The sequence below is a fragment of the Apostichopus japonicus genome, chromosome 4, assembly GCF_037975245.1.
Source record: "Apostichopus japonicus isolate 1M-3 chromosome 4, ASM3797524v1, whole genome shotgun sequence".
Classification (NCBI taxonomy): Eukaryota; Metazoa; Echinodermata; class Holothuroidea; order Aspidochirotida; family Stichopodidae; genus Apostichopus; species Apostichopus japonicus.
This window is the reverse complement of record NC_092564.1, coordinates 19,418,484-19,433,752: the sequence shown is the minus strand read 5'-3', so window position 1 is coordinate 19,433,752 and position 15,269 is coordinate 19,418,484. Positions and strand designations below refer to the sequence as shown.

The 15,269-nt window shown below is 37.1% G+C and overlaps 2 protein-coding genes across 3 annotated transcripts in view; both read left to right on the top strand.

The window, feature by feature from the left end:
* Window positions 1–999: 999 nt before the first annotated feature.
* Window positions 1,000–10,709, top strand: LOC139966729 (melanoregulin-like). 2 transcript variants are annotated; one of them, XM_071970042.1, is made up of 6 exons: window positions 1,000–1,248; window positions 4,738–5,107; window positions 6,808–6,985; window positions 7,312–7,402; window positions 7,897–8,066; window positions 8,833–10,709. In XM_071970042.1, the coding sequence occupies exons 2-6, from the start codon at window positions 5,025–5,027 to the stop codon at window positions 8,911–8,913; spliced, it is 603 nt and encodes a 200-aa protein (XP_071826143.1). In that variant the 5' UTR covers window positions 1,000–1,248; window positions 4,738–5,024; the 3' UTR covers window positions 8,914–10,709. The 2 variants fall into 2 exon arrangements, with proteins under 2 accessions (XP_071826143.1, XP_071826142.1); XM_071970041.1 differs by lacking the exon at window positions 1,000–1,248 and adding an exon at window positions 4,074–4,262.
* Window positions 10,710–13,018: 2,309 nt separating this feature from the next.
* The window catches only part of LOC139966728 (Ig-like V-type domain-containing protein FAM187A), an 11,542-nt gene continuing 9,291 nt past the window's right edge, over window positions 13,019–15,269 (top strand). Inside the window, exons 1-2 of the mRNA XM_071970040.1 lie at window positions 13,019–13,383; window positions 14,594–14,671. Of these exons, the coding sequence (XP_071826141.1) occupies window positions 13,169–13,383; window positions 14,594–14,671 (293 nt within the window). The 5' untranslated portion in view covers window positions 13,019–13,168. The remainder of the gene's footprint in view (window positions 13,384–14,593; window positions 14,672–15,269) is intronic.

Here is a 15,269-nt window from a genome sequence, read left to right as displayed (position 1 = left end):
CTTACAAGAAGGAAGTTGATTTCAAATCGACAAGTACACACACACACACACACACATATATATATATATATATATATATATATATATATATATATATACATATATATATACATATATATATACATATATATACATATATATATATATGTATATATATATATATGTATATATATATATATACATATATATACATATATATATATATATATATATATATATATATATATATATATATATATATAATGCCTATACGTTATTCATTGTATCATATGATACAATGTGAACATTGTTAACTTAGGCCTATACCATTTATATATTAACTTCCGAGATTTGTTTTTTTTTGGAGAAAGGGGAAATACAAAGTTTTTAAAAGTGAGTTAACTGCAATGGTTTGTCCAGTACCCTAATAATAATATTCCCCAACTAAACACAGCGCTTCAAATTAAAAATTGTCCTTTCATTTTATGTAAACTATTTACACTTGTATCAAGGTTGATATCCTCGAGAATATTGTCTTTTCCACTTAAAAGTTTCTAAGCGGTGATTTCTATAATTAGAATAATCTGTTACGTAATCCTTCTATCGATACGCCGACTGCTGTATGACGTTATTAAGTTATTATCGATAAATATCAATGACCCTCCATCGACATACAAAACCTACATACAAACCACGTGGTTGAAGCTGTACAGCGACACGCAGATATGTGTATAGACTACAAGTTGTCAGTGGACACTACACATTAATTAACATATATATTTTATCGTGGCAGGAGTATCTGTACGAAAGGTACACTCTGCCCGTCTATCGTTAGTACCTTTGTCTTCCGCATTGTTGAAAATTAACCTTTGACCTGTGAAATTCATTCTTAAAACCTACATCGACTTTTTTATCGGTGAGGTTTGTGTGTTATTACGCTAGATTGTATACAGTACGATCTTGTCTGTTGACTTATCAGCGGTACCAACATAACTATAGTTGTTTGTGATCACAGTTCGCTACCGTACCGTATGTGTCAGGTATTCACACAGTGCAGTTGTGCGTGTAGCGGTATTAATATATGGTATCAAGTTTTCAAAGCCTTTACACAATATGTCAACACTGTTTGTATAAGCGTTGCCTGGCGGTACACTCTAACACAAATTCATTTACAACTTGACTAATTCGTTGCTCAGACTTTTGTATCAATCCACAAGTAAGAAAATAAGAAGAAAAGAAAAGAAAAGAAAAGAAAAAACAATTGAAAAGGTAAGATACAATTTACGTAAGTTTTTGCATTAGTTTCATGATTCACTGAAATTGATTATAATCTTATAAAAAATGTATAGCTTTTATATTTTGTTGGCAATTCTAATCTTTTTCGTCAATTATTATTAGTCGTCGTCATGACTGACCTGGACTATTTGCATGGTGCTTTTTGAAAGTCACCCAACATAGAGCCTATACATGGGCACGGAAACCATACAACTTCATCAACACTCAACCACATACAGTCCCCTTATAGATTGAGCAGGAAGTTGTTATTCCATAACAACTCCCTGGATTGCGGCTGTAAACCGTGCAGTGACAATGATCTGGTATATCTGAACGGTTACCGTATATAGGTTACCATAAATGTGTCGATGGTTAAAGGTAGTCAGTATAGGCCCCAAATTATAGCACGCTATAATTGCTAGAAGTTTTCACACAGTAATTTCCTGGAGGTCTTTACACTACAAATTGTTCTCAGACATTGTTAAGGAACATATAAGATGACTGCATGTCCCAGTGAGGAAAATTTCCTCGAAGGTTGTCAAAACGAAAAAAAAAAATTGACCAAACGTGACCATATTTGAATATCTAGCATATTTGGGCCCATACAGCATTCCTTTAATTGCAATGGATTTAGGTGAATTGGTTTGGTCAAAATAAAATGCATCTTGATTTGATAAAAGGGTAATCCATGAGACAATGAGTCTTTTTTTTTTTTGATAATGGAAAGTCAAATCACTGGGGCGTTAGATGTGACCGTAAGTAATAACCGTAGATATAATTGTGTGCTAACTTTATGGTCCATGGCTTCAAACTCACAAATAAAATTAACTTTCATTAACTTCCCTATATATAATCTGAAAACGGAACTCCAGGATCTATTTGACTTTGACATAAAGCTCAGAAATGATTAAGTTCAAATTTTCCCGGAGGTCTTTCGTGCCGACTCAGTTCTACACTAATGAAAATAGCAGGATACCATCGAAAGGTACAACTGGATTACAACTTTCGCCACGACCAATTCCCCGACTTCTCCTATAGCATTCTTGTCGGGGAAGGATTCAGGTTTCATGAAGGGAAGGGGGGGGGGTGCGATGAAGTCGAGGGGGTCCTCTGACAACAAGTAACATTTTAGACGTGAAATGGAAGATAATTCTTCCTCCCCTCCCCAATTCGAACGTAGTGATGATCGATTAACACCGTGGACACTTGACTATAGAGTTGGCTAATACTACCGTCTACACTCATAATATTTCTCTGTATGAAATACGCATAAGTAAGGTAAACATGCAGCCATACTTGTATCGAAGTTATATCTCACTCTGAGTCTTTGAACGTGGATAAAAAAGAGAAAATTGCCGAAATTGTACGCATAGGCAGACATAAAAAAGTGTCTACATACAATGCTTTAAACTTTTTTAACACACGTTGAGTCTTTGTCCTTGGTCCGAGTTGTAAACATATTCATTTCAAAACTCTATAGCATCGAGAGAACTGCATGTTCTCAAAGTTCATGAAAATTCAGTTGCCAGTCTGTAATGGCGGTACAAATTTGTACTGTTATGCGGTTTTCATGGTTTCATAGTTTAAAAAAAGCTGTGTTTTCTTTCACACATGCTTAGACAATGAAATATACTGCAGTCTGTATACTAGTGTATCGGTTGGGCAAACTTCTATACACCATAAAGTCAATGTACCGTACGATATGGACAAAGCAAATCCACCTACAAGTCCCTTGTAACGGGTATAATAATAGAATAATAGTTTGCTGAGTCATAAATGCCACCATTGACGTCAATATGAGGTCACCAGTAAATCTGTGGGTTATTATATCAGTACACAACCTACCAAAAAAGATAACATTAATATTAGTTTGAATTAGATGCGAAATTGTGAGAATACGTGATTAATCAGAAACGTATACGAACTATTAGAATCGGTGAGGAATCGTCACTTGAATAAGCAATTGTATTCAAAAAAGGATTGCATTTTACCCAAAGCCGTCTACGTTGCGGCTTCAAGGCGCCTCAAGGAAGCCTGCTTCCCCAAGGCGCTGCACTGACGGAAGGGTACCGCCAGGATATCTCCCCTGACTGGCGGGGGGGGGGGAGGAGGGGGAGACTTATGCAAAGGGCCTTCTCACTGACTACATCGGCTCCAGTGAGACTTCTTCCTGTAATGCAGGCTACTCTTAGGGTTCGCCGGTTCTTCAAGATTTAGTCCTATACCCTGCACAGCTGCCTCTGTGCTACGATACAACACAGAGCGCTGTTTTCACGTGATTCAAGGAAAATGCCACTCAGGCGCGAATTTGTTATCGTTGTGTAAAGTTCTGTTTTCTTACAGCTTTATCGAGGTAACTACATTACACTGTGTTCTTACAATAACTTTGTAAATAATTCATATCAGGTAAACAGAGTTAACAACAAACAAACATAAACATATAAACAGTATAAACTTACATACAAACTTAGACAAGGGAACAACTTACTGAATTAAATATCATTATTGCTTAATTAAGTATAATTTTACCCAGTAATTTACGTAATAATGTTGTTTTGTTTTTGGGAAGAGTTCCTCATCATGGGCATCTCAATGTTGTAAAGTACAGATGGCAATTGTTTCTGCTCGTGAGTTCCACGGTTTCGTTGTTGTTCTGAATTGTGACATATATAGTGTGCCACGCATGCGTATTGTTTATCCAGGTTGAGGGAACTTTCTCTCTTTGTTTGCCTTTCACATAGGATTACATCCTAATGTAAATTCATCAGGATAATCATGTGACATTCATTTCCTCTTTCACTATCCTCGCTGTCGTCGTTTATTGCTTGTGTGTATATGTGTATATGTGTTAGTGTAGGTGAGTTGGTGTGAATGTGCTAAACAAAGAAGCAATTATTTTATTTCTAAACTGATTAAACATATCATGAAGGAATTCATGTATATATAACAGGCCTTAGTCAGAAGGGAGGCCTGCCTGTAGAAGTACTGGAGCTGGTCAGCAACAACAGGTAGCATAATTTTATTCAGCTTATACGTAAACTGATTCTTTATTCCATTAAAGTAAATGCTATAGGCAGTGATACAATCTTACTTCGCCCATACTGAGGGACGGCGCATGGTATTATGTTATGTACACTTTATCTTGCCCTCCGTATCAACCTATACAATTCAAATCTATCAATATGTTAAAGTGTTACCGAGTGCGTGTACTTTAAAAATACGTTTGCGTGTATAGATAGCTACGATAATTGTTAAATGGAATAAGTCATATGCCTACCAGCATATTTAGAAACGTCATCCAAATACACACACCGTACCTTACTAAATTACCCATGAAACTCATAGTCGTACGCTATACGAAAGTGTTGAGAACAACGCACTTCCCTATTCGAAACCATGAACTTTTTTATCATTACTTGTACTTTTATATCCTGCTGTTCAAATCATAAACGTTATGCTTTTATGGATTCTGTTTCCTTGCAGTGAATCAACGGACAGAACAGTCACAAGTCATACACAGTATACCTCTGATGAACGTGTGGTATAGTATAGGAAACAAGCGAACGAGGAACTAGTATATAGCTGTCCTGGTCCTGTTGTGCGAGAAACAACAATACTAGCCTAACAAGTGATGGTACGGTGCTGTATGGGCTCCTATCCTTGGATGACATACTTGAACTATAATTCACTTCTTGTCGATAGAGAGAGAGAACGGATTCAGAGGAAAGCGATATAGAAGTATGTAACACAGACAAAGTGCAGAACCAGATATGCAGTGTTGCTTGGGGTTCGGCAGAAAGGAGAGCAGAGACCCTCCCTACACCAAGGTTGAACAGTCAGGGTTACTGGTTGGGTAAGGAATCTTATCAATTCATTACCGTATTCTCTAAAAAAATAATGAAAGAAAGTAAACTTGAGCCTATTATTACAGTCCACACCCGCTTTAATTGGGCTGTTTGCAACATATGAAGCTACATATATATTTAACGAGCTCCATCTATCTGTCAGCAGTACTCTCTTGAAACTATGTAGACCTTCATGCTGCAGTGTATCCCATACAATGTTCTATGTGGCAAGCACCCAATTACATGCGGGCGCACGCAACAGGCTTGACAAGAGAGGGTCAAAGGGGGAGGGGGAAGTGGAGGGGAACAGCACTTGTGTCAATAAGGGAGTCCGGTGAAATATGGAGTGAATAATACTGTATTCTCAGCTTCATAGTATACTCGAGGATTTATAAAGACTTCAGAAAGCTTAACCTGACGCTCGGCGCCACTGTATAGTTCACGCTGCATAAAATATCCCCTTGTTATCATAATGCTAGTTAAAAACGAATCAATATCATATAGCGCGACACCAACCCCCCCCCCCCCCAATCGTCCCCAAATTATATTGGTGACCTATTTTACCCCTGCTACAACTCATGACTGCCCACACTGCTCAAACAGACAGGAGCTTGAAAGTGTAAGAAAATGACAAACAAAAGGGTATGGTTTGATATCGTACAAAATAAAGTAACTGAACCTTCCTTATTGTAATTCGTATAGTATGACAACCATGATATATATATATATATATATATATATATATATATATTTATATATATATATATATATATATATATATATATATATATATATATATATACGCATGTTTATTGAAGCCCCTGATATAACTGTTTTGCCACAAAATCTCTCTCCAAAACGACAATTTTTGTCAACACTGTATAATTTAACGATTCTGCACACGGTGGTGCGATGAATAGAACGTAGGTTACAAAGATCAACTTCCAGCGTGCGTGCAGTACTTGTCGAAAATAATGGATAGTTTTGATAGATTTAAGCCTCCCCCTTGGGCAATTTTGAACTTAATAACTTTATCATACACACTTACCATATCAAAATGCGGAAGTGTATCTTTATAGCTCCAAAAAAAAGAGGTCGTATTTTGTCATATTTGATTTAGTTCGTATAAGAAATTACTTATATAATGACACCGAAAACTCGATAACCTTTGAGGGCTCTTTGCCCATGGGCACTCCAACCCCGCCCACTCCAGCCCCCACAACCCTACTTCCCCCGATTTTTAAGTGGACCTACGCTGAAGTTGCTCACATTGTTCATAACGTTTGTGTCACTTTTTCCTGGCCATGTAGTATTCATTCATATATGTTATACCGTATCCAACCTTATGAGCAAGTTTTTTTCGTACTGTTTTTTTAAAAAGAAAATCCTTTATACTCTATATACAAACTGTAATGAAAAAGGGCAAACACACACACCTGTCCGCCTTTTTGCCGCTCCTCGCACGTGAAAGAACCTATCAATCTAAATTCCCTGTTTAATTGTAGAACTTTTATTTTAATTCATATATCATGAAATGCGAAAAAGAAATATATATATATTTGTAAATAATCCTGCTAATGTCGCACAGTACTTTACGGATTACACCGAAATGGTTTCCCTACCACATTAAAATGATATGTCAGTGTATGCAAGTGAGTCCTAAGCATATATAGCTTAACACAAATCCCGATCTTCATTTTCTCTCCAGAGATACAGGTAGCAGTAAATATTCATCCGTAGATGAATTCCTTAATCACCATAAAGCTGTACATAGTGACGCCATTAACTTATGGACGAATCCCGATGACGTCACACACACGCTAGAAGAAGATGACCGTGTTTTGATGACATTGTTACAGGAGAGCGAATCTTGTACGAGTTCACAGGTGAGACTTACTTTTAGTCATTTGACACAAAGTAACAACGAGGAAGACTTAGAAGCTATAACGTAATACTGAAGATCTTTAAGAAAATCGAATCGCTCACAAAGAATCTGAACAGAAATATATATATATTTTTTATAATACCACACGAAGACAAAACTGGTCCCAACTGGTTTCAGTTTTAGACTCTTAGACGTCTGTCACGTGATAATGATGACGTCAGGCTTTTTATAGTCACCGATTAAAATGCAGCAAACTAAACATACATATCTTTTTAAACAGATATTGAATACTTTGTTGTTGTTTTTGTTTTCATTTTTTTCTTAAAGGAGAGAGAACAGATTGAGAAAGAAGTCAACAAAATTAGGAATGAAAGAAAGGCAACTCAGAAGAGGTGGAAAGGCATCCTGATAGGACTTGGTGAGTAATACTCTATCAACGAAGAGGCCACCGATATGGCTATACATATTGATTACAAGTTTTGTTCTTTTGGCAGGCCGGGCGCAGGGTAGACACACTTATTTTGCTTTAATTGTCACTGCAATGAATGCAATACTATATATATATATATATATATATATATATATATATATATATATATATATATATATATATATATATATATATATCTACACCTTATCACAACCCAGATATTCGTCTTCATATTTGTATTTATGTTTATAGGGATCAGATGGTGTCTTGTTTGGGACTGTTGGTACAACACTGATATCAATAAACCCATCATATCTGAGCACCAATAAACAGAGGCGTATCCAGGTCGGGTTCCGGGGTGCATTACATCACCAGGCCCCATTTTTAAGCCTTCAATTCCATTTTACGTTATGTGTTTTATCATCTTTCAACCTATATTTTAATTCGTCTTGATGATTGGCTCTATGATATTACGTCATCAGGTTTTGATCAAGAAGCCGACAGACTGTTAGATGTACATACCATAGTCCCAGAAAATGACTCAAGTAACCCCAGAGAGGTTAGAGCACCAGAGATCCTCCGTCATCTAGTCCAAGAGAGTAACATATTTGGTCATTCCTCGACCCAAGCCGCTAGATATATTGTCGTTCTGGTGAGTGAAACCTTTAAACCATTAGGGAATGGTATTCGGGCTGCATATTATAGTACTGAGTCGTGCAGAGATGACACGCCATTTTTATCTTCATTTTTGGTTTCGATGATAATCGTAACCTTTGTAGTCATGCAGGCGGATGAGTGTGGGTGTGCGAGTGTGGGTGTGTGTGTGAGTGTGACGCCTTGCTTGTAAACACGATATCTCAAGAAGGGTAACTTGGATCAATCTCATATTTCGTGTAAAGGAGTAACATTCTGCCCTAAATCTTCTATGCAAAAGTAGTCTTGTATATTGTGTGATCTGATATGCAAATTCTACTAGCCCAGGCTACGAGCATTGACATTTATAACTGAAAAATAATGAGACTCTCACGACGGTTTCCAATATCGGTTATTGGGGGTGGGGGTGGGAGGGGGGGTATTGAGACAGTGTAAACAAAGAACAACTGATCCAGACATTACTGATTCTGTTTATTACTGTTTCTGTTTACATATTTATGTAACTTCGTGTTTGCGTATTTTTGAAATAAGGTAAACAAATTTTGACGGTTGTGGCCATTCTCAAGCTTTATAAGTTGTAGGAGACTTTGTTTACAGGGTGAGGGTTAAATTAATACCATCCAAAAACTGTTTCAGTGAAAGGGGAAAAAGTTGACCGAATGAAGAAATGTATCTCGGTGAGCGTTCTGTTGTTTTCTTGCATTTTTGTTTGGAATAATATTTCGTTCTCATTAGCAATAATTCCTCATCTCTCTCGCCTACAGGACCGCCTCTTGGATTTAGACGTTGCAGACAGCTTCCTATTAACAGCTATACGACAATATCCGAAAGCTATGGAAACGTAGAATTAAACAATCAGTCGTTTTATTCATTTCATTCAAGAAAAACCTTAAAAAAAAATGTTACTTGCGATGTAACGAGAAATTCGACAACGCTTCAAGTGAACATCTAAACATTTGAAAATAATATTATTTCTCTATTACCGTCGATCAAGTATGCAGAAATTTAAAAAACCAACCGGGAAAGTGAGAAAACAGCTGAAATCATCTTTCTTTTCTTGCTTCTCAACTTTGGCAAAGTCTCTACATTCCTAAGTTGCTTTAAGTTATCTTTCACATAAGTTGTAAGACCGAAGATTTTGTTGAAACCTTGATTATTGTCTGTTGAGTTTAATGTTCAAGGTCTAGATTTCCTCCGTTACTCGAGAGGGGAAGAAGGAAGGGATAGTATACGGACGTGGGGGAACACGTGTTAAAATATAGCCAGTAGCATATATCTGGTTGCGAAAAGAAATGAAGGTCATTTTTCAAATTTTGTTTTTAACTTATTTTGAAACTGGTGTTCAACTTATAATCCGATTTGATAAAGAGTTACGGATTGAAACAGTTGTATGCATACGTTACAGAAACTGGCTGATATGAAAGGTAAACAACGTACGTGTCGTGACACCTCAAGGCAAGCTTAGACGTGTAGTATATACGAGAAACAACAGCATAAGTATTATGAGTATACAAAGAGAAGTCTCATTGGTATACGAGTCCGATTAGGAGTATATATACGAGACCTTTAAGGAAAAGTACGAGTGCTTAATCTTACACTGGTATATCTATATATATTAGATTCCGAAATGACCCGAATGCGTACAAACCCACGCAGCCGAGTACTAGCGCGTGTAACTATGCTGTAGACTACGAGTAGGCTATACGAACTGACTACGAGTTTGATGCAAGAACACACACATATTCTGTCGTCATTACGATAGATTCCACCAAAATTTCAACCAAGGCGTGCATGAGTGCAAATCTATTCACAAACGTCTTATTTCCGTCTCTGATGGTGCATGCGTACTGGAGATGTGTATAATCTCGCATCTCTCTTGTGAAAACCGAATTCTTATATTCCAGTCAATTATTATCCGGTTATACAGTAGAAAACAAGCTAACGAGACTAAGTTTAACAATTTTGTTTCGTTCAACTTTTTTTTGGTTTAATTTCATAGTAGATAAGTTTATATTACACAGAGAGAAATGTCGCTATGATGGACGTGGAATTGGTGGGGGAATTGGTGTTAGGTGGGGTTAGAGGAGGTACATTCCATTGTTAGGAGGGGTTAGGCGGAGAGGGTTGGGAAGGGTAACCCATGGTAGGGTGATAGAGTGCAGGTGACTAGGAATTTTTTTGCGAATATTTTGATAATTCAACAATCAGTTTTAAATCTGTAAATAAAGTAAATTTGCAGTCATGTTATTAGTTCATTTTTGTTGTTGTAGAGGAGCGATGCAATTTTTGAGATTTCAATCAAATACCTTTCTACGAATGGGGTGTTGGGTTATTCCATTCTCTAAAAATAATTCCTAGGGACCATTTCTAGTCGATGGCTCCTTTGCTGGCGTAAGGGTACAAGGGTTCTCTGTTTAGTTATGTGTAGGCGTTGCTCTGACATGGTAAATAAACCTTGCCTTTAAATGTTAATTACTATAGTATGCAACACATGAGTCAAACGAACTGTGTAAGGACCAAAAAACAACAACAACAAGAAGACATTCCCGTGTACATTTATGAAATGACTTCTCCGGCAGTCAAAAGACTTGCGTTTTATATAGAAATTTGTGAAAATAAATTTGAAGAAAGCTTTCATTAATCTTTATTGTTATTGGTCACCTTTCTTAATAGTTTCACAATTATTATATTATAACATGATATCGTACTATTTATGTGCCACATTTTTTTTAGTTTTTATTGGTCGCGTGTATAAATTACAGCAGGATTTAGGAGAAACGTCACATTATGATAGCTTGCAATTTAGCAAATAGTAAGCAAGAATGTTTATATTTGATCTTGCACATTAACTGACATATAAGGAAGCCGACTTTATGAACTTGATTAGGGACATTGACCTCAACTTACATTGGTGGAGGTTGTGCTTCATCCTATCATATATAGCTCTCACAACTCTCTTGGCGTTTATCATATATCGATATGGTTCAATAAAGATATATAATTTCTATATTGTCAACTTTCGTTCCAATTAATAGAGAAGCATGCATGAAAGAAAAAAATAACCCCATTTACTACTAAACTTTTCGATATACCTTTGCATGAGATTCTATAGAGGTACAACAGTAAGCCTCGTTATGAAATGTCTGTATGGACGACTGTTGTATCGAGAATCGAAAGTATATTCCTTAATAAGTATTTGAAACAAAAAAAAGTCGAAATGTGTCTTATAGATGCAGTAATTTTATACTTTCTATTCTTCTTGAAGGTTTTGTTTTTCTTCCCATTCAAAATTTGTTCCAAAATGAAGAATATAGGCCTAGCTTAAACTAAGGCACGATCAATGATGTTGTAACAGCACTAACGTGTGTCATAATCAAATTAAATTTCTGTTAGCACGTTGAGGATTTACTAAGAATTAATACAAACTGCTGGTGCTACTAATATTAGCCCAAGTTGTCTTCAAGTTGATAAGTAAGGGGTTAATCAACGGTCTAGCGTGCGTTACTCACAGGATTAATGCACGATCGGGGGATAATGCAAGCGATGCACGAGGGCGGAGCGTAGCGGAGCCCGAGTGCATCCAGCGATAGCATTAACACCCGGAGTTATTTGGACCGGGATGAAGTAGTGGTCTATTTAGTTGGTCAAGAACTATTTGGACCGGGCAAGATGCATTATGGTATCCTTCTACATAGTCATTAGAGTTCATATGACCCATAGATAAACTTTCCACGACCAAATGTTGAACATCTTGTAAGAAAGCTTTTGTCTTGCCAGAAGTGTTACGTCGATGCCATTGTCGAATACGTAACTGGTAGCAGTTACTCATTCGCGAATATCGAACGAGGAACGGGGAATAAGTATCTAACTTCACACCGGTCACTACACGAAGAATATCAACTGTGGTTGACCGAAATTCTATACCGTAGAAATGCTCGAGTTGAATTGCTAGGGATTACTCACAAAGTGTATGCGCTATTGCTAAATCGTTTCTATATAGCCAGGCGTTTCAGTGTGGCGCTTCTGGAGAGCTAAAAATCTACTCTGTAGGGTGAGGCATTCTGGAGAAATACTATCGGAAATTTGACCGTGTTTTGGCCCTAAACTAAGACCGAAAAATGTCATTTTTGACATATTTCCCCCAAGTATAGAGCCATCTCTCTACATATGCCTGTGAGGCTCCTGATTTGATTCCATGTATGTCTTAGCTAGTTGTATGAGATAGGGTCAGTTGACTTGAAAGTTTTCACTGTTCTCACGATTTTTCAAAAAAAAGGTCAAAATGACCGGTTTTTTGAATGTAAACAAATCTTTGAAGACAAAAAAAAAAAAATGTCCATGTGACCACCTCGGAAAATGTTGTTTATTGATGCAGGCTGTCTTATGTGCAAAATAAAGCTATAGGAAGCTCTAGTGTATTCCTATCTCGAGTAATGATTTTCTAAACACATGGGGTTTTCAGTGCTCGAATTTGTACAAACTGTCGGGAGGGAGTTAGTAGTTGTCATAACAACTAGCTCCCTGCATGCTTTAACACATTAAGCGTGAATCTCGTAGACACGCGCGACTGCATATAGCCTATACGTTTTGAAAATACCATTAATTGCCGCGCGTTCGTATACACTATACGCATGAAGTTAACTTGCGCGTGTAAGCGCGCGTCTTCGTTTTGACTTGGCTGTTAATTTCGTGAAACTGCTTTGCCCTGATTTCTAAAAATATAGAGCACGGCTTCACATTGCGTACAGTAAAAAGTCAAGCATCTAGCGCCTCTACGCTGTAACTCATCTTAGGTCAAAGTATATCTAGTGTCAATGCGCTGTAGCGCGCAGATTTCTGGCATTTACCCTCTGCTTCCGAGATACTTAATAACGGCGCATATCAATCACGCGTAGTCTCGCAAAAGTTAGTAGCTGCAATAAAACACCCGGCGCAACGATAGTCAGATTGCGCACAAATTGATCTTATTTGAATGACTTCAGTGTGTTCGGTGAATGCAGACGCAACTCTCATACAATGCACAGTATTTTCTTTTTCTAATGGCCTGTCAATATACTTTTTTTCTTTAACCTGGATTAAAACTTGTTTATACGTGAAGCAATGTTGTGCTCAAACCATTTTACATCACAAGCTCTTTTTCTAATACTGATGTGCTCCTTGCGTCCTTACACCGTAGCTAACGAGATCTCTAGTCCAGACGTTTCATCGGAAAACTCCACAAAGAAACCAGCTCAAATGATGAACCGACGAAGATGGAGACGATACGTGATGAATGTGGCCAAACATCTTTACCTAGGTTTAAGCGCAGACTTAGAGTGAGTGCTAAATGATATAGGCTCACAAGAAACAGTTGTGTAATTAGTTATATTATATTAGTTATGTTATAAATATTCGCTTTATCCTCGCACCATTCCTCAGTGGAACGCACTCCCACCTGAACTGAAATCAGCACCAAACACCACCTCCTTCAAGTTAATGCTGGGAAGTCAGCAGCACCATTAGCAAACTTGAAGGACTGCACGTCAACAGCCACATCAGGGGCGACTTGTGCAGTATTACACCAAGACCAAGACCAAAGGTCTAAGTCAAATGTTCGGCTAGGCTAGAACATTTGTATAGTAATGCGTGCAGTATGTAGTCCTATATTTGTGGAGGCTAACGATGTTTCTTCCCTTCTGATTTTGAGACAATTTCTCACCAGAGAACGTGTATTTATAGATGTCGCCATAGGCTAGTTTACAAACGATGTATTTATGCAGAGTTTTAATCTTGATATGTTATAATTTATAATGGAAACATATTGAAAGGCTCTATAGGTTAGCGTTTCCATAGCTGCTCCGGTTTTCAAGATGGCCGTGGCTATTCTTATGACTAGTCGTAACAATTATTGATAAACTATTCTTACAACAAAGGCGAATTCAAGCGCAGTAAAGTAAATAAAGCAACTGCGCATGAAGTAGGGGTAACCCTAACTTTAACCCTAAACCCCAATCCTAACCCTAACACTAACCCTAACCGGAAATTATTGTTACTCCTGGTTGTAAAAAATAGTACTCCTGTCATAAAAATAGCAACTGCGCATGCGTAATCGGAAATTATTCTTACGAACAGTCGTAAGAATAGCCACTTTGTTTCAAGATAGGCCTACACAACTTAAAATGTTCTATATAGAACCCTACCTTATATATATATATATATATATATGGAATGCTTCTTTTCAAGGCTAAATTGATGATGACGTCAGCACCTCAGTGCAGGCCTTAATGTTAATGTCAATCCACTGTTTGATAACTTCTAATATAATTCTTGGTTGCTATGGTAAAAAAAAATGTGTTTTCCGTTCCTATATACTACGCAAACGTGACTATTGAACAGTGATAAGGGAGGTGGAAGTGCGAACGCCACTGCTATAAAATACAAGAAATCGTTACCTTCTTTGAGTTCTCGTTGCGATTTTGCATCGAAACGTGCGATTCGTATGTTGGGTATAATACTGTTCATATTTCAACACTTTGTTTTTAATAGTGAGTGTGATGACCAACTAATCCAGTCAGTTGTGGCGTATCAAGGCGAGTCATTGCTGTTACGATGTACGCCCTGTTCGTAAGCAACCATCTTTGTTTTCATTTCATAACATAGATATTCGATGTATATTTACTGTATATTCAATATATATATATATGTTTATATATATATATATATGTTTATATATATATATATATATGTTTATATATATATACATCTATGTATATATATATATATATATATATATATATATAAATGAAAATCGTAATGAGTTGGAAAATCAAGAACAGTGAAAAAACTTTCAGCCTCCATCGGGATTCGAACCACGGGCCTTCCGCTCTGTACGCGGACACCCTAACCACTAGGCTATGGACGCTGATTGTAAGTCCAGAGGTTCGAAACCGGTAAGGAAGGACGTAATTTCACTGTAGGCGTTTGTCACCTGTATCGAACGATACTAGTTCTGTATATATATATATATATATATATATATATATATATATAAATGAAAATCGTAATGAGTTGGAAAATCAAGAACAGTGAAAAAACTTTCAGCCTCCACCGGGATTCGAACCACGGGCCTCCCGCTCTGTACGCGGACACCCTAACCACTTGGCTATGGACGCTGATTGTATGTCCAGAGGTTCGAAACCGGTAAGGAAGATCGTAATTCCAC

Bases quoted from the DNA above. Each gene is read 5' to 3' on its own strand.
- LOC139966729 (XM_071970042.1), top strand. From the start codon at position 5,025: ATGCAGTGTTGCTTGGGGTTCGGCAGAAAGGAGAGCAGAGACCCTCCC. The intron at 6,986-7,311 runs GTGAGACTTACT...TTTTTCTTAAAG, and splicing joins AATCTTGTACGAGTTCACAG to GAGAGAGAACAGATTGAGAA. The intron at 7,403-7,896 runs GTGAGTAATACT...TTACGTCATCAG, and splicing joins AGGCATCCTGATAGGACTTG to GTTTTGATCAAGAAGCCGAC.